The 20,384-nt window shown below is 44.7% G+C and overlaps 1 protein-coding gene across 4 annotated transcripts in view; it reads right to left on the bottom strand.

The window, feature by feature from the left end:
- Positions 1-20,384, bottom strand: part of LOC119964755 (zinc finger protein GLIS1-like) — a 494,047-nt gene that overhangs the window by 292,688 nt on the left and 180,975 nt on the right. For 3 of the 4 annotated variants that reach the window (XM_038794696.1, XM_038794698.1, XM_038794697.1), the window contains 2 exons: positions 2,720-2,906; positions 350-1,436 (listed from right to left, as the gene is read on the bottom strand). In XM_038794696.1, coding sequence (XP_038650624.1) covers positions 350-1,436; positions 2,720-2,906 — 1,274 coding nt within the window. Of the gene's footprint in view, positions 1-349; positions 1,437-2,719; positions 2,907-10,289; positions 10,449-20,384 lie in introns of those variants that run through there. The other variant, XM_038794699.1, reaches the window with a different exon arrangement.

The following is a 20,384-nucleotide window of genomic DNA, read 5'->3' on the forward strand; positions in this document are numbered from 1 at the left end:
AGGAAAAACACTTAAAGCCGGCAGACTCTAATGATGAGAGATATGCTTCTTAATTCATCCTCTCAATTTTCCACATAGCCTCCATTAGTTGTCGTCTTGCAATTCCAATTGTTTACCCTAGTCTCTCATGCACTTCAAAGTGGTCTCTGCAGTCATTATGTAAATTTGGAAGTGTAAAATCTATTGCTATCCTGCTGAGTATTTTCTGAATTTGAAGTTTAAGGAACATTGTAGGGCCTATTCCCAGTACCAATGAGCAGCCTCAGGAAATTATCCAGTGCAAAGATTTTCACATTTCCGCTGTTATACTTTGCTGGAATTGTAGCAACAGCAATGTAACTAGACTTACCATGCATTTATTAGGCTTCTCTCCGGAATGAACTCTCATGTGTATCAGGAGCTTGTAGCGAGCATTAAAGGGTCTGTATCGCCTCACACATCCAGTCCAGAAACATGTAAAGTCTTCGCCTTTACGTTGATCAATGTGCACTTTCTCGATGTGTCTCACCAGGTCCTCTTGAAGATCATAGGCAGCGTTACAGTCTATCCACCGACAGATCTGCTTACCATTGTTCTTAGACAGTTCACCTCCATCATCAAGCTGAATGTGTCCATTAGATGGCAGCCCATGTAAGTGAGGCATGGTCCCATGAGGCTGACCAAAGTGCTGCTGGGAATGGTATGGGGGAGGTGGCCCATTGTGCTGAAACAGTTTTGTATCATGTGAATATTCATCAATAGGCTCGTGCTTGAAAAAATTAATTTTATGGCAACCATCTGCCACTCCATGTTGAACAACCATGTTGCCTATCACCAGACCTAGGTCCATGTTTTCCTCCGGATGCTGCAAAGGGACAGGTTCACGTTCAGTACCCTCTCGCTCGGAACTGCGTATTGGGAAAGATGAGTGTGATGATGCAGGGGAAGGCAAGTTACACTGGCTGTCTAACACAGAGAAGGACTGTGAGCTGCAGTTCTTTCGAGCTCCCAAATGACCAATTCCTCCAGAGAGCGGGAACAGGCCATTAGTACTGCTCCGCATTCCGTTGACGCACGCAATAAGCGATGTTGGAGAGGTGCGAATGATTGCCGTGATGTCCAGCCCTTCAGCTGATAGGGGTGATATTGAAACTGATCGTTTCTTTGCATTGGCTGGTTGTAGCTTGGCTGCGTGACGAGGGCTGCCACTGGACACAAAGCCCAACGAGGAACTGGTGTCATTACTGAAGAAATATGAAGAATAAGAACTAGAGAAGTTGCTATTCAGTGGCTCAGCTTCTGCGGGCAGACTGCTGGCATCCCTGATCTCAGAATGATTGGGAACCCCTTCGTTCTCAGAAAGGAGATGTGACCATTCCTGTTTGATATGTAGGTTTGGGAGATTTTCATGTAAGCGCAGTGTACTGGGAGCTAATGAAGTTTGAGAAACGAGAGACCTGAAACAAAAACAGCCACAAACTTGTTGAGACTCCAATCCAATATAGATGAGTACAAATATAACTTTTTCCCCATTCCTCTGCTTTTTGACAGTTTCATTTTGTGTTTTACAAGTTCCTTAACTATGGGAACATTCCCAAAAATAAACAGAAAGACAATATGCGTTTCTCAATTTTCTATCTACGAAAGGTCTCTAATATCGTGTTACTGTTGACCAAAACTGTCAAAAAGATTTAAACCAAAGGTTTATTTATTTGCAAACTTTATCAATTTGTTCCACATCAAAACAATTATAATAATAACATAATGCTCCCTGATCCATTTATAGAATAGCTATTGGCACTCTTTGTCATTCTCAGATTCATTTGAAATAAGGTAGTGCTCTGAGCCTTTTTGAGGAACATCTTTTTGTCACAGAAAGTGGAAGATTTCCCCAAAGGACGTGATACTAAGCCATCCACAGATGCCCCAGGTACAACTCCTGACCTGCCTGAGTTAGGCCTGAGTTGTAGGGAGAGGGGGTGGTTAAAATTGGTCTCAGGACTCTATCTCCAGAGCTCTATTTGATGGCCGCTGTGGGCAAGGGCATGCGTCTGTATGAAGGTGATGACAGGATTGGGTCTCACTATGATGTCCTTTGTGATCAAATAGGGCTCGCTATCTAGACTCACACATGAAGACTAGGTGAGGTGCCAGAGAGTTATTTGCATGTTGTTAATTGCACACCAAATGGCCCCTGCTGGGAGAAATTGCATTGTAGCAATATATGCCAATGTTTTCTCTTGCATCACATTGTTATTCCTTGACAGAATATTCTAGAGGGTTTGAAAATAAATGCAGTTCGTTTATACCAGACCATTTCATGTGGTTATTTGGATATAACGTGGAGAGTTGATGATGCTTAACATAAGACGGATTACATTTTGCTTTTGTAGGAACAGGAGTGGTCTATTGAGCCTATTGCATCATTCAGTTAGATCATGCCGGATCTTACCTTAACTCTATTTAACCACCTTTGTTTATATCCCTTGACAACCTTTCCCCCCAAAAATCTATCAGTTTCGACCTTTGAACAGTTTCAGGAGAGTAGCATATAAAATTGAAGTGAATGATGAACATGAAATGTGCTCCAAATTTCAGCTCGGCTAAGTAAGTATATTCTATCACAGCCGCCAACAGTTCTATAAAGTCAGAAAAGACAAGTGCAGAGCTCAGCTTGGGATCTTCCATCTGCATATAGATTTTTGACACCGACATAATATATTAGAGCAGCATAAATAACCTGGTATCAGAGTGGGGCGCAGTCAGCTCGGTACTGCCGTGAGATGAACTCGGACCGGTGCTGATGTGATTTCCTGAATGAATCACTGGCTCCAATCTAGCTGTTGCTATTGGCTCATTCCTCATGGCATGGTTCATTTCATCCCTCTTGCTGGCTAGAGCATAACACGGGCTGTATTCACCGTTTGCTGTAATAAAAATGAAAGGCGACGAGTGTGAGATTTCTTCCTCCACACAAATCCAGAAATAAGCACACTGCATTCCTAATCTACACAGCTACTCCTTGGATTTTTTTCAAAGAATTTACTTGCCCCTCCTTCAGAGTAACCCGGGGAAGCTGCTAACTTTCACTCAATTTGTGGGGTAAGAACACAAGCAACCCAATGGTTCACTGTGGCGAATATGGATCTTGAAGTGCCCGGATTCCACAATATCACCCAGGGCAGTGGGAGGGGTGCTACGATTTTCCTCAATAAACTGGGTGACAGCACAGGGAAAGATCACCCAGAATGCCTGCTCCTATCTAATAACTCCCACTGCAAAGTACAAGCGTGTGGATGCTTGGCGAGAAAGAATTGGACTCAACTGTGTTAAATAGTTTTCTGCCACTGTTACTAAAGAATCTAAAACCAGGGAACTGGCTTTGGGATCTTGAATAGGCAGCACCCTAAAATTGTCCCCTACTGTATGTCAGTGTCATCAGGAAAGGAGAAAAGTCAAGCTGAGGGACACTAAAATGAACGCACACCACAGCGTGCCTCATAACAATGTGCACATGAGCAACACACTATTCATTATATAATCCATGCAGTCAGGGTGAGATAGCATTAATCTGTCCACAATATTTTTACAAAATCTTTTACTTAATCACATTGTAATTAAATGCACAAACAAACATTCAATCCTTCCTCTTTAAGCTCATATTATACAATAAGATGGAGGAACAGATGTAGGCCACTCAACCCATTATGACTGCTCCACCATTCAATGAGATCAAGGTAGATTTGATATAATCCTCAACTCCAATTTCCCGCCTTATCCCGATAATCCTCGATTCTTGATTAAAAGTCTGTCTCTCTCATCCTTGAACATACTTAATGACTTAATGACCCAGCCTATAGAGCTTTTTGCGGTAAAGAATTCCAAATATTCACTACCCTCCACAGATTCACTATCCTCAGAGAAGAAATTCCTCCTCATCTCTGTTTTACCCTTTCTCTGGTCCTAGACTCTCCCAGAAGAGGAAACATCCTCTCAGCATCTACCATGTCAAGCCTCCTGAATCCTATATGTCGCAATAAGGTCACCTCTCATTCTTCTAAACTCCAATGAGTACAGGCCCAATCTGCTCAATCTTCCCTCATAAGAAAATCCCTCCATACTCGGGATCAAACTCTTGAACCTTCTCTGGACTGCCTCTAATGCTAGTATATCTTTCCTTATTCCAAGTCTGGTCTAACTAGCGCCTTTTATAGTTTTAGCAGGACTTCCCTATTTTTACTCCATTCCTTTTGAAATAAAGGCCAACATTCCATTTGCCTTCCCAATTATCTGCTAAACTTGCATGCTAGCTTTTGTGATTTATGCATGAGGCGCCCCAAATCTCTCTGTGCTTTCGTTTTCTGCTGTCTTTCTCCATTTAAATAATATTCAGCTCCTTTATTTTTCCTACCAAGTGCAGAACTTAACATTTTCCTACACTATATTCCATCTGCCAAGTCTGTGCCCACTCACCTAACCTGTCTATATCTATCTATAGACTCTTTGTATTATCCTCACCGTTTGCCTTCCACCTATTTTTGTGTCACCCGCAAACATGGCAATAGTGCATTCACTTCCCTTGTCCAAGTCATTAATATATATATTGAATAATTGTGGCCCCGGCACTCCACCAGTTCCAGGTTGCTAACCTGAAAATGCCCCACTATCCCAGCTCTCTGTCTGCTATCAAAGAACAAAACAGCACAGGAACAGGCCTTTCGGCCTTAAAGCCTGCACCGATCACATGTCCTATCTATTCCAACCGCCTGCATCCTTCTATACCTCATCTGTTCATGTGCCTATCCAGATGAATCTTAAAGGTCGCTAACGTATCTGCCTCAACCACCTCACTTGGCAGTGCATTCCAGGCCAACCACCGCCCTCTTGTCTAAAAAACCCCCGCACATCTCCACTGAACCTTTCCCCCCTCACCTTGAACTTGTGCCCCCTTGTAATTAATTGTCATTTCCACCCTGGGAAACAGCCTCCAACTGTTCACCCTATCTATACCCCTAATAATTTTATAAACTTCTATCAGGTCGCCCCTCAGCCTCCGTCTCTCTCGGGAACACAATCACAGTTTATTTAATCTCTCCCCATAGCTAAGACCCTCCATACCAGGCAACATCCTGGTAAACCTTTTCTGTACTCTCTCCAAAGCCTCCATGTCTTTCTGGTTGTGTGGGGACCAGAATTCGATACAGTATTCCAAATGTGGCCTAACCAACGCTCTACCATAACTGTCACATAATTTTCGAGCTTTTATACTAGATACCTCGTCCTATGAAGGCAAGCATGCCACATGCTTTCTTTACCACCATTTCCACCTGTGCTGCCAGTTTTAAGGATTTGTGGACCTGCACGCCCAGGTCTCTCTGTGTCTCTGTGCTCCTGATGGTTCTGGTTATTTTATAGCTCCCACCTGAATTGGATCTACCAAAATGCATCACCTCGCATTTGTCTGGGTTAAATTCAATCTGTCATTTCTCTGCCCAGTTTTGCAGCCTATCTATATCCTGTTGTATTCTCTGACAACGTTCATTACTATCCACAACTCCTGGAATCTTGGTATCATCCGCAAACTTGCTAATCAGACCCACCACGGTTTCTTCCAAGTCATTTATATACATTCCAGACAGCAGAGGTCCCAGTACTGATCTCTGCGGAATACCACTAGTTACAGACCTCCATTCGGAAAAGCACCTTTCCATTGCTATGATCTGTCTTCTATGGCCAAGCCAGTTCTGAATCAATCCAGCCAGTTTACCCCTGACCCCATGTGATCTAATCTTTTGCACCAACCTGCCATGAGGGACCTTATCAAATGTTTTACAAAAGTCCATGTAGACAACATCCACAAACCTTCCCTCGTCAATCATTTTTGTCACCTCCTCAAAACACTCAATTAAATTAGTGAGACATGGCCTCCCTCATACAAAACCATGCTGTCTGTCGCTAATAAGACCAATCACTTCCAAATGTGCATATATCCTGAGCTGGATTCTCCTCCCCGCCGCACCACATTTCTGCCTCGACCCACCGTCGGGATTCTCCGTTACATCGTCCGGTCAATGGAGTTTTCCATTGTGGGTCAGCCGCACGCCATCGGGAAACCCCCGGGCTCCGGCTAAACAGAGAATCCCGCCGGCGGAGAATCCTGCCCCCTATCACTGACAATTTCACTATCACTGACGCCAAGCTCACTGGCTTACAATTACCCGGGTTATCCTTGCAACCCTTCTTAAATAATGGTACAACATTGGCTATCCTCCAATCCTCTGGGATCTCACCTGTGGTCAACGAGGACACAAAGATTTCTGTTAGAGGCCCAGCGATTTCATCTCTTGTCTCCCTCAGGAATCTGGGATAGATGCCATCTGGCCCTGTGTATATGTCTACCTTAATGCTTTTTAACACACCTAACCCTCCCTCGTAATAACGACCTGTTCTAAAGTGTTTACACAACCCTCTGAGACACCACCAATCAACGTGCCCCTCTCCTTTATGAATATCGATGCAAAATACTCATTAAGGACCTCACCTACTTCCTTTGGTTCTACACATAATTTCCCTCCTTTGTCCTCAGTTAGCCAATCCTCTATCCATGCTAATATATTACCTCCTTCACCATGGGCTGTTATCTTATTAAGTAGCCTTTTGTGTGGTACCTTATCAAACGCTTTTTGGAAATCCAAGTATATTACATCTACTAGTACCCCTTCAACTACCCTGCTTGTTACCAGCACAAAGAATTCTAATAAATTTGTCAGGCATGATTTCCCCTTCATGAAGCCATGCTGACATTGCTTTATTATATTGTGACTTTCTATTTGCATTAGTAATGATGCATTTCTAAATATTCTGCTACTACAGCCTTTATGCATTTATAAATTCTCTAACATTTTCCTAATGACGGAAGTTAAACTAACTGGCCTATTGTTACTTGTTTTTTGTCTACCATCTTTTTTGAATAAATTGGCAGTTTTCCAATCCTCTGGGACTTTTCCAGAATTTAAGGGTTCTCGGAAGATTACTACCAGTGCATCCACTATCCCTGTAGCTACTTCCATTAATATCCTGGGATCCAACCAATCAAGTCCAGGGGACTTATCAGCTTTTAGCCCCATTAGTTTCCCTGGTACTTTTACCCTAGTGATTGTTACTGCATTTACTTCATCGCACCTTCTTTCTGCCCCTTGATTATTTATTTTTGGAATGTTATTAGTATCTCTCATTGTGAAGACTGACACGAAGTATTCATTTAACTCCTCTGCCATTTCCTCGATGCCCATTATTATTTCCCCAGTCTCATTGTCTAAGGGGCCTATGTAGATAAAACAAATGTATTTGGGCTTGATCTACGAACAGAGAGTTGAAGGACATGCATTTAAAACTAGCATCAGTTGAAAGTACCCTGGGCTGGATTCTCTGTTCCTGGGACTAAGCATTGACACCAGGGCAGGATTTGTGGGCTTCTGCGACAGCAAAACTGGCGCTGCACCTGGACCGATTCAGAGACCATGGAGGGGCTAGCACCGGCGCCACGTGGAACACAATCAATTCCAATGAGAAACAATGCAGGATTTGCAGATCCTTGATTGATACTTGTGATTGATAAGCTGCAGCTGCATATACACATTACATTCCCCACACACACTCCCCAGCCAACAAGGTGGCACTGGCTATGCTGGAGTGCACCCATCCCGCTGATGGGTCAGCTGGGGCCAGAGGGCACCTAGGGGGGTGTCCTGGTGGGGACAACCATACGACCTGTGACCCTAAGCCACAGCAATGGTGCTCCGTATCCATCCACCCCAACCCCTCAGCCCACCGCCCGCTACTCCCTCCGGCCCTGGCAGAAGCCCCCCAGCCTGTGGAAAAACTGTCAGCAAACTGTGATGATGTTGGACACTTTCCGTACCCCGTCTCTCTCCCTCAGCAGCTACGGTGGCTGTTTCACAATTTTTAAAAGCACAAGTGAACCTTGCAGTCAGGAATTTGGCCCATTGGAAGTGGAGAATCGCGGAGGTTAGGCCCGCTAATGATATGCCAACAATGTTTACTGTCAATGCGTTCTGGAACGCATTGACGTCGCTGTTGAGGCATCGGCGAATTGTGATTTGGCATGAAACCGGTGCCTGTCAAGATTTCGGCGTCAAAACTGATTCTCCGCCCAAACACATTTCCCGATTCTGGGGTCAGCCGACAGAATATCCTACCCTCTTTTTTTTCCACAGATGGGACACTATATAAATTCTAATTCATCTACAGCTGTCCCTGTGTCCTGTGCCATACTATGTCCAGCTAACATTTCACTTTTCTCACTGCTGAACTTTGTTGCTTCCCATCCCTTAGTGCCTTAACTCCAAAATCTTGAGGGCAGCACGGTAACATTGTGTATAGCACAATTGCTTCACAGCTCCAGGGTCCCAGGTTCGATTCCGGCTTGGGTCACTGTCTGTGCGGAGTCTGCACATCCTCCCCGTGTGTGCGTGGGTCTCCTCCGGGTGCTCCGGTTTCCTCCCACAGTCCAAAGATGTGCAGGTTAGGTGGATTGGCCATGATAAATTGCCCTTAGTGACCAAAATTGCCCTTAGTGTTGGGTGGGGTTACTAGGTTATGGGGATAGGGTGGAGGTGTTGACCTTGGGTAGGGTGCTCTTTCCAAGAGCCAGTGCAGACTCGATGGGCCGAATGGCCTCCTTCTGCATAAATTCTATGATAAATCGCTTCTCTGAAACCTATGTCTTGTTTGCGTTCATTGTTGTTCCAACTCTAGAAAGTTGCATATCCCACCTCCCCACTTTTCACTCATTTCCCCCCAATTGTCCTCCCAATCCTGCAGGAGTCCAATCCTAAACTCTGAAGTATTTAGGATATTTTGCCAAACTTAAGCTGCTATATAAATGTAGGTTGATGTGTTTGTAGTGCATATGTAGCTGAAATTGAGATAATTACCTCCTTCAGAAATGAACTGAATAAATATCTGTTTAGGAAAGAAATTATTAACTGCAAGAATTGATATCAATTTTACTGATTAAATATTTCACAAAACATGACACTCCTGGGGAAATAGGACATGTCTGTAGAGAGCAGCTGTTGATTGGTGGATCTTGACGATGGATGAGTATTCTGCTTTTGTCGATTACCTCATGACAAAAGCAAGTATTGAAGCAGAATTTCTTTCAGGAGATTTAAAATTTGGGATACAGTCCATGACAGGACAGACTGTAGGCTTGGAAGGCCGAATTGCTCTTTCTCATTCCATTCTTTCTTATGAAAATAAATGTAATTTTTAATACCGTCAAGGGTTTTAAAAACTTCACTGATCGTCATGGTTAGAAGGTATATTAATAGCCATACACAAATAGAGGGAGCTTTTCAGAAAAAATATTTAGCGTAATTTTTTAAACAACATTATTTTGGGAAAATTATTCTGACTTGAGACATGCGATTAGGCTTGGCACAGGGCATAAAGCAGCCACATTGTAATACAGGAATAGTATTTTCTGTTCATTAACAGCCCGGGCTGCTGACTTCTCAAAACAAAAATCAATCTAGCTGTAACAGAGCACTGAGTGTGCAGGGGCTCCGCGCTCCAATAGTTCAGAGGAATTGGCAGGTCACAGTAATTTCATCATGGCACCACACTAGTACATCAAGGTATATAGTGCCTGTCAATGAAAAGAGACTTGTGTCTGCAACCATACTTGGGGTGCTGGGATACAGCTAGCATTCCATTTGTTTACCTGGAATGTTTAAAGTTACTTTGGAAATACACTAAAACAATGAACACATTTAGCAATTAATAAATGTAAAGATAGACATATTAACAATCCAATAAAGTAACTACAGGCTGATACATTTTTCACTTTTTGTGGTCTTGTGATGTGAGCATTGTTGGTGTGGTCAACATTTATTGCCCTTCTTTAAGTGCCCTTGAGAAGGTGGTGGAGGCCACCTTCATGAACCACTTCAGTCCATGTGGTGTCGCACATTCACAGCCCTTCCTGTAGTGATTTGATCAGTCGCTTGCTGGGACATATCAAAGGGCAGCTAAGAGTCAGTCATGTTGCTGTGGATCTGGAACAACATGAAGGCCAGGCATCAACTCCAAGTCGCACACCTTCCTGACTTTTAAATGTGGAGCCATTCCTTCAAAATTGCTGGGTCAAAGTCCTGGCGTCCCCTGCCCAACACCATTGTGAAAGTCCGATCACTAACAAGGGTTGCACATTCACCAAGAGGGTCCACCATCAGCTTTTCAAAATAACGAGGATTAAATGTGGCCTTGTCACATCCAAGTCTCACCTTAACTGTTGGTCCATGATGGCCCTTTCCAACTTGGCATATGTTCATCTTAAAAACCCTGACATAATGAAGTTGAATCACCCTACTATTTAGCGGGTTTATACTCTAAAAAGTGCATATTATGATAGCAAAGAACATCTGAAAACAACACAGCAGCTGAAGAACTCCCCAATGCTTTGTGACATCATAATGTCTGATACACTATGGATTCTTCCACATGTAGAGAAAAATCACACATTAGAAGTCACTTTTGTCATTACTCTGACTTGAAGATCACAACCAACCGGCCCCCCACCACCCGCATGTGTTGACTATACTTGCAATTCCTCAAAGTTGTCTCAGCAGAGGCATATTAAAACTATTGGACTTTAAGCAGAGGAAAGAAAAATGTCAGAGCATGAACTAAGAGTCCTTGTGTAAAGGTGAGGCTAAAGCTCATCAATGAAAGAGTGAATAGCGTACTACTCCTCTTCAGCCTGTAATGCCCTAGCAGTGGTTGCTACTGCCAAATTTGCAAAAACTGTTCCATTCCAAGTATGACGTCCTTCAGCTTACAAACACAAAGACTGGCCACCTAAAAGAAAATCATGACCAAAAAAAAAGGAAACTTTGAGCACTGTCTTTCTATGTCTGGAACCTGAGTTTGAATCCAGCCAACATAGACACTGATGCCTCCATTCTTTCCTAACAGCTATTGCTGTCCTAGGTGTAATAATTCAGCTCTTATTAAAAATGATTCAGCAGCACATTGATGTAATTTCAACAATCTTACTCAGGAGACATACAAGATTGTACGAGAAATGGAAAAGAAAAATCTCACCAGTACGGTTCTCGGTTTAGGGTATGAATCAACCACAGATCTGCTTCAATGCTCCGTACTGTCACAGAGCATAAAAAGGAACAAATGATTTGAGTCCCACATATCATTCCTCACTTCAGTTCTTTATTTCCAGGATTCCATCAATATATAAAAATCAAACACTGTTTACTCAGAGAAAGAAATTACTACTCAGAACCACATGATCACTTATTATGGCATTAAGTGCTCTTTTTCTGCGTTTTTGTTTTGTACGGATGGTTCTTTAGAAAATAAACCCTTGGTTTTGTAAGTCCCATGCTCTGCGTATTTACCATTTCCATGTTTTTTTTCCTGTCCATCTTATATTCCTAGTAAATTTCCCAAAAATGCTTTTCTTTCATAATTTTGAACAGCTAATGTGGTTCATAATAAAATGTAACAATATTAATTGTGTATGGATCCAGCTTCATTTGGTTTCAATCCTGCTCATTCATCTGTTAATCAGAATTGTTCTGGCCAAACCAATTTTGATATTTTCAAAGTCTTCCAGTTAAAAAAGATTCAGTCTCAAAATCCCCCACTGACTCAAGTCAGTATCCTTGTCTATATATTTTTTTTAATGGTCTTTGTAACACAGCTGTTTGTAGGACCTTGCTATGCTTAGATTAGCTGTTATGTTTCCTACATTAACTACATTATAAAAATCTTCAATTGGCTGTAGAGCTTCTGGAAATGTCCTGAAGTTATTCTGATAGTCACTGTATAAAAGCACACAAGGCAGTGCTGAGTGCACAGGCACAGTCTGCACTAAGTTAGCTGATATTGGTTGAGATATCTGGCACTGCCAGATTGGCATTGGAGGCCTCTCGCTACACTGGTGAGTTCCCTTTTGGGAGAATCGCACCGTGCACTCTATGTTCAAAGCAACAGTATAACCGGAATGCAATGCATCAAGGTCAATAACTGGAATGCAATGCAGCAAGGTCTATGTTCAGGGACGCAACACACGCACACACACACTGAAACGCAGAAGACAAAGACTATGATGTTGGGGTAAGAGTTTGCACTATGCAAGAGCTACTGAATATTTATTTATAAAGGAATTCGACATTTATCATTTATTCCTGAGCTCCACAGTTAGAAGTCAACCTTGCATTTTGTCTTTTGAACCTATAACTAAGTTTCGCAATAAATCATGCCATGGTGGAGTCAGTTTTTAAAGTTTGACCTATTTCCCTTTACCTTTATAATTGAAAGGGACAGGTAATATGATCCACTATAATAACAAAGAGAATAAATCACAAACTATTTAATTCTTCCACATCAGTTTCTTTTGAAGCACACACTTCCTACACAAATAATTATTCAGCTACAAATTGAGCTGCAGTGGAATATCCCACGAACAAAATAAAAATATTCTATTGCTGCTTGTTTGCCACACTTGCAGATTTTTTTGTATCAATTTTTCTCTCTTTTTCAATGGCGTCTCTCACAGATTCTGTTGCCTGTCTCTCCCGCTCTGACCCTTGTCTTCTTCTTTCTTCCTCCCAATCTTTTAAGAAAATTCATCTTTAGTTAAAGCTAAATTTAGTTAGAGTTGTGACTATTATTGCAAAGATCTTTCAGAAAATTTGCATATATATCTTAATTTTTAAAAAATAATATATTTTATGCCAAACATTATCAAATTCTTACATACAAGGGCTTAGCTATATCATACAAATAATTGGTCATTTTTATTTTAACAAAGCAAGAGCAACAGCCCTAAATCCCCGAAACCCCCCCCCCCCCCCCTCAGTCTCACTATCCTCACTTCCTTATTCCCTCCCCTCCTAACCCTCCCATCCCAGCCCCCTAATTGTTGGCCAAGAACAGGTCCTTAAAGAAAGTGATGAACGGCATCCACTGAGAATAGAACCTTTCTTCCGACCCTTTCAGGATATATTTAATCTTTTCCAATCGCAGGAATTCTGCCAGGTCATTCAACCATGCCAAGGCCCTGGGTGGCAGTGCTGACCTCCACCCAAGCAGGACCCACCTCCGAGCCACCAAGGAGGCAAAGGCTAAGACGTCAGCCTTCCCCCCCCCCCCCTCTCAAGAAGCCCCGGGTAGTCCGACATCCTGAAGATCGCCACCAACGGACATGGCTCTAGTTTGACCCCAACTGTCTCCAACAATGATCTTAAATAATGACACCCAGAACCCAACTAACTTGGGGCAAGACCAGAACGTGTGTGTGATTCGCAGGGCCCCTCTGAACAATACTCACACCTGTCCTCCACCCACTCATGCGCATCTTAGTTAAGTACACTCTATGTACCAATTTAAATTGATCAGGCTCAACCTAGCACTGGAGGAGGTAAAATTCACGCCAAGCAGGATCTCACTCCACATCCCTCCCTCTATCCCTAGGCCCAGATCAATTCCCCCTCACCTCTGCTAGTCCTGGTTTCCCCGTCTCTAGCAAACACTCATATATATTCCCTTGCCCCATCACATCTCACTTGATAGTATCCTATCTATCAGTGTGGGTCTGGGCAACTGGGGGAACGAGGACAACTCTTTACGAATAAAGTTCCTCACCTGCAAATACCTGAATTCACTCACCCTCCATCTCCTCTAGATTCACAAACCTACCTTCCACAAATAAATCCCAGAACCTCTCAATCCCCCTTCTCCTCCATATCATGTTCATTGCATCCAGCCTTGACAGTGCAAACCTATGATTATCACAGATTAGTGACAGTAAAGACATGTCCTCCAATCCAAAATGTTGTCAAAACTGGTTCAAAATTCTTAAATGTGCCACTACGACCAGGCCCATCGCAAGTTTGGCCAGGGAGAACGCAAGAGGGGCCAAAACCAATATCCTTAGACACAACCCACGCAAGAGGCTTCTTCCATCCGACCCCACCCCACACCAGGCTCCTCAAACCATCTTTGCACTTTCCCACTGTTTGCAGCCCAGTAATAAAGCATTTGGTAGCATCAACCCACCTGATTGTCGCCCTCTCTGCAGGAAAGCTCTTCTAATTCGAGGAGTCTTTCTCGTCGAAACAAAGGCAGAGATTAATCTATTAACCCTGGCAAAAAACGATTTAGCGAGGAAGATCGGGAGACTTTGGAACACAAATAGAAACCTTGGTAAAACGTTCATTTTGACCTTGTGTCCACTACCAGCCAAGGTTAGTGGGAAGGCATCCCACCTCCTCAGGTCCCCCTTCATCTCTTCCACCAGACTGGTCAAATAAAACTTATGCAACAGTGTCCAATCATGTGCATCTGAATCACTAAATATCTAAACTTCATCTTGGCCAGTTGAAAAGGGAGCCTCCAATTTAAATTGGACCTGTCTTCTTCCCCAGGGAATTTACCGGGAGCATCTCGCTTTTGCTCATATTCAATCTATACCTTAAAAAGGATTCAAATTTTTTCAACAATTCCACAATTCCATTATATAGCAGTTTCACCCAGGAAATAAAAGTAAGACCAAACCCAAATCGCCGAAGATTTGCTCCACTCCACACGGTCAAAGCCCTGGTCCGCATCCATGGAGATGATTACCTCCGACACCTGCTCCACAGAGGGCGACATGACATTCAAAAGCATCTTGATGTTGGACGACAACTGTTGGCCCCTGACAAATCCTGTCTAATCCTCAGAGATCACTTCTGGTAAGCACCCCTTCAAACCAGAACCGTAGCTAGTATTTCCGCATCAGTGTTTAATAGAGAACTAGGCCTAGAAGATCCACACTCAAGGGGACCTTTGTCCTTTTTCGAGATTAGAGAAATCGAGGCCTGCTCCTGCGTGGCAGGCAGCACCCCTCTCAGCAGAGAGTCGTTGAACATTCCCAGTAAATGCGGCGCCAACAAGGCTGCAAACTGTTTGTAAAATTTGGCTGGAAAACTATCCGGCCCCAGGGGTTGCCCCGATTGCATGGGACCAATACAGTCTATAACTTCCTCCAACCCCAACGGTGCCTCCAGCCCAACACTCTTCACCCTTTCTACCACTGGGAAGTCCAATCTGCCCAAAAATCGCTCCATCTCCAAGCCATCCTCTGGCGGTTCAGACTTGTATAGCCCTCAATAAAAAAAAACCTCAAAAGCGCCATTGATCTTATCTGGGGCAGTAACTAGCTCTCCCCGTTCATCTTTAAGCTGAGCTAATTCCCACATTGCTGCCTGCCGTCTCAACTGGTGAGCCAGTAATCGAGTGGCTTTATCCCCATACTCATATAATGTCACTCACAGACGGCGAAGCTGGCTCACCGCATTCCCTGTCGATACAAGCTCAAACATCATTGTAGCCTCTTTCCCTCCACCAACAACTCTGCCGTAGGGGGCGTGGAGTGCTGCCGATACAACTCCCAAGATACCAATCTCTGCCATTCAGCCCTGCCAGCCTTAGCCTTGTTACGATATTATTTCTCCTCTGATCACCACCTTCAACTCTTCCCAGAACGTGGAAAGCGAGACCTCCCAATTCTGGTTGGAATCTACGTAATTCCCTATGCTCAAAGCCACCCTTTCACAAAACCCCTCATCAGCCAGGAGTGATGTGTCCAATCTCTATGGTGGGCGCTGAACTCGGCCCTTCTCTATTCGCATAGCCACATGGTGTGGAGCATGCTCCGATATTACTATTGCCAAGTACCCAGCTCCCACCATCCCCGGGAGTAACTCATTTCCCACAATGAAAAAATCTATTCTGGAGTATACCCGGTGCACATGCGAGAAGGAAAACCCCCTCTCTCCTGGGTGACTAAATCTCCTTGGAGCCACCCCTCCCCCCAATCTGTTCCATGAATACAGCCTTCTTGCCGTCCCAGAAGTAAGCAGAGACCTGGGACTCAACCTGTCCATTCTCGGGTCTAATTGAAATCTCCTCCCACAACTGATAAGAGTCCAGATCAGGGATGGTTGCCAACACCCTTTTGATAAAATCTGCATCGTCCCAATTTATTGCATAAATATTCACTGATATCACTGGTGCACCGGCCAGCCCCCCACTCAGCATAACATATCACCCCCCAGGGTCTTTCAAAATTCTAGTTGCTGTAAATACCATCCTTTTATTGATCATGATCGTAAGTCTTCTCGACCTTGAATCAAAATTTGTGTGGAACACCTGCCCCACCCACCCTTTCCTCAGTCTCGTCTGATCCCTGATTCACAAATGTGTCTTCGGCAAGAAGACTACCTCTGCGCTCAAAGTCCTCAAATGAGTAAACACCGAGACCCATTAAATCCCCTAACGTTCCATGTCATCAACCTAGTGGGGGGGCTCCGGACTTTCCCTCTAGTGAAGTCAGCCCTCTCCCCCTCCAACAAAAAACCGAACCAACCTAAAACAGAAACCACTCCCACCCCAAGTATCTAACCACAGCCCCCACCCCCAATTTGCTTCCGTTAACTCACAAAACTGCTAGCCAGACAGCCCCTGTCCAGCAAATCCTTAAGAGAAGAAAGCTGTACATTATTTTACCTGATCTCATTCTTGGGTTGTCTTCCTGGGAGTTGTTATGTAATCTGAATGACCAGAGTAATTGCTGGCAAATGCTGCTGGACATTCATTCTACAAAATGGCCAGCTGCTTGGGCTCAAGCACTGCAGCAATAATAGATTGTGGTAGTGTCTCAAGACCCTTGGGCCTAGGTAGTAAAGTGAAGGTGGACCTTACTAAGGGAGAAGAGTGGTCTGCAACCTGATGATTAGAGCAGAACCAACTAAGGTCTTGTGGAGTGAAGGTCTGGAACTGGACGGCAGAACAAACATGCAAATCCGATATTTACAAAGAGAGGGCCTTCGGCTGGGGGTGGCGGAACCCCCCCCGCAGGGGTGGGCTGCCATGGGAGGGTGGGGGTGGGGGGAGGCGCTGGGGGGGGGGGGGGGGGGGGGCAACCACTCATGGCGCCACCATGCCAGCCCCTGGATCGTGTACCCATTCCGGGGTGAACCCTTGTCCCTGCCCGTCTGCCCCTACGACAACCCATAATCCCCATCAACCGCTAAGGCCTCTGGCTGCGCGGCTGAAGGCTATTGTGAATAGGGAATTGGCAATCGTGTTTGAGTGAACCCTTCAAACATGCCAAGTGGATTCCCATGGGTGGGCGGGCCATGGAGCATATAGGGGTCATTGCCTGGCATCCCAGTCACACCCTGATGCATGGACACTGTGTTTGAACACTGCAGGAGACAACACCACACAAGCAACATCCGAATACCCAGGCGATGGGGCACAGCTCTGGAAACATGCCCACGGCTGGAGGGTGGGTGAGCACCACGGGGGGGGGCTGAACAGATGGGCAAAGGGTTCGGACGGAAGTGACAGAGGCATCCTAATGGTTGTGCAAAAAGGTGTTTGATGTGTTGTACGTACAATATCCCATTCCCGTTGGTGTCACACCCCCACCCACCACCATCCCCCTTCCCACCCCCTACATACTCCCACCTCCTCTCCCCTCCCCCAGTGCCCTCAGTGATCCTCAATGTGCTTGACCCTTCTAGCTCCACGACTACGTCTACGGGTTTCTCCAGGATGCACATCTGAGGTGAAGGCTGCCAGCTGACTACCTCGTTCCGTGGCCTTCGATACCCCAGGCGGACATCCTCTGGGGTCAAAGGGGCCTGGCTCACTTATCGGCGGCACATGCATAGCCGTGCCGCCTGCCCTGTGTGCTGACCTCAAGACGGAGACTCATCAGAGGGGTGGAACTTGGGAGTGCTGGTGGCAAGATTCCACCCTCTCTTTCCTCCCCAACATGGTCAATAATTTGTCTTCAATTCCATGAATTTCAATTTTAGCTGTGAGAGAAGTTCATATGGAAGTCCATATAAGAAACAGACATAGGCACCCTGTCCCATCACTTCAGTCACCTCTTCAAACAAATCATCACATTCATCAAGCAGGACCAATTCTTTACAAATCATTGGGTTCTTTTAGACCAGTTAAATATTGTCAAACTATCGTTACTGTTGGACTCTAGGCTAACTGGTCTCTAATCCCCTCGATTCTTTCTCTCATCTTTCTTAATAGCAGAGTGACATCCAATCTGAAGAAATGGTTCCCAAATCAAGAGACCTTTGGAAGATTAGAGTTAGGGAATCTCCAATGTTCTCAGCTACTTCCTTTCAATCGCTCCCTCCACCACTGCCACCTTGTGGCTATAGTGTGCACCATCTAAAAACTGCCCTGCAGCAACTCGCCTCGGCTTCTTAAATAGCACTGCTCAAATCCGCGACCATCCAGAAGGACCAAGCCAACAAGCACATGGAAACACCACTACCTCCAAGTGCCCTCCAAGAAATGCACCATCCTGATTCAGAAATATCGTCACTAGGTCAAAGTCCTGGAACATCATGCCTAACAGCTCATTGGTGGGTGTACCTTCATCACATGAACTGCAGTTATTTACAAGGTAGCTCACAACGACCACCTTCTCAAGGGCAACTAGGCTGAGCAATAAATGCTGGCCTCGCCACGACATTACATTCCGTGAATGCATAAAAATGGTTGGGCAATTTAATTTTTTGTGTGCATTCCATTTCGCCCATTACGTCTCCACCAGTACTTTTCTCCATGAGTCACCCAGTCTAATCCAACATCCCTCCCTTTAATATTCCCCTTTTTCAGCAACTATTTAATTATTTTTGGAAGTACTTGTGCATTCTGCTTCAACAACAATCCAAGACAAAAAAAATCCCACATTCTAATCAGCCTCTATGTAACGTTAAAATATTTTTGCGGTTCTCTTTCATTCCCCTAGTTCCCAGCTCATTAACCAATGTAAGCAATATATAACTACTTATCTTATAATTGATCAAAACCTTGAGGATTCCTATTGACCATCCGAACACCAAGAGAAAAAAAAATCTAACTTCTCAAGTTATTTTGTAACAGAGCCAATGCTGCACCTTTTCTATTGCTTTTGTTAAAATAGGGTGCCCAAAAATCTGCACAATAATCCAACTGGGATATAACAAAGATCTTGTATGAACATTATCCTGTGCTTTGGTTTCCAATGCATCTTGATTCCGGAATGCCTTTTTATGGCTTTCCATCTTTGATGAGCTGTGTATCTGCACATTAAAATTCTTGTGCACCTTGATTCCATTTAAAATCTTATCACTTAAGGAGTTCCTCCTATCCCATTTTAATTTCCACATTAGTGAACATTTACCGATGTTAAACTGCATTTGTTAGCTATGTGTTCATCCTGTTGATCTATCCACGTCCTCCTGTATATGGTGAAATCCTCCGGCCACGCTGCACCGGAAAAGCATCTCACCATGGCAAAGCGTAGCTGGTGAAATCTGTGAGAGCCCACTCCCGGGATCTACCTGGCTCGCAACGCCTCACAAGATTCAACACAATTTTTAGCAAATCTGCATATTAGAGCGAGGCAGTAAGCCTTACTCTAATGTGCAGATTCCCAAGGTACCTGAGGCTTTGGGATTCAATCCTGTTGCCTCGGGGACATCGAGCAAGCACCGTTTGGTACTGGGCAAGCGGGGACCAGTACCAATCAGGAGCCAGACAGAATGGCACTTGTGGGGGCCTCCAAGGAGTTTGGAGGCCCCCAGCTGCATGCCCTTTGGGCAGAGTGTTGTCCTGGCACTGCTGGTGCCATCTTGGTACCCTGGCAGTGCCACCTGGGTGCCAGCCTGGCACTGCCAAGGTGCCTGGGTGGCACGGCAGATGGCAGGGGCACTGCCAGCATTCCAGGTTAGCACTGCCAAGATGCCAATCTGGCATTTCCTGCATGCCTGCGATTGGGCGGGGGTTGCCTGCCGTGGGGGGTGGGGGGGGTCAGGTGTGGGTTCTTTTCGGGGCATCAGAGATCTAAAAATGGCACCCTGATATCTCTCTAAAATGGGGTGTTTCGACGAGTTGAACTCCCCATTGTAAAAAACGGGGCTAATTGCGGCCTCGGATTCCCCGTTCAGGCCTCTTATTCAAAGCGAGTCAAGTTGAATAGCCACTATTGCTCAGGGACTTGGTTGCCTTTTGGAAAGATCGCCCCCATAGTCTTTTACAGTCCTTGCCATAATTTGCGCTATCCCTTTGACTATTTGTTTCTATAATTATTAGGTGAGACTCCAAAGCATCCTCCTGTGGAACACCATTGATTGTACTGTTTCAATTGAAGAAGCTTCTCTGTCCCAAGAAGAAATTTCCTTCCAATCCCCTCCCACCCCAGATCACCAGTGGCTGCTTCCTCATGTAAAGCAGAAGGGGAGGGGCCTGGATCCTTGCCATTTTTTCCTCGCCACTTATTGCTGCGCCCTGAC

This window comes from Scyliorhinus canicula, chromosome 4 (genome assembly GCF_902713615.1).
Source record: "Scyliorhinus canicula chromosome 4, sScyCan1.1, whole genome shotgun sequence".
Lineage (NCBI taxonomy): Eukaryota > Metazoa > Chordata > Chondrichthyes > Carcharhiniformes > Scyliorhinidae > Scyliorhinus > Scyliorhinus canicula.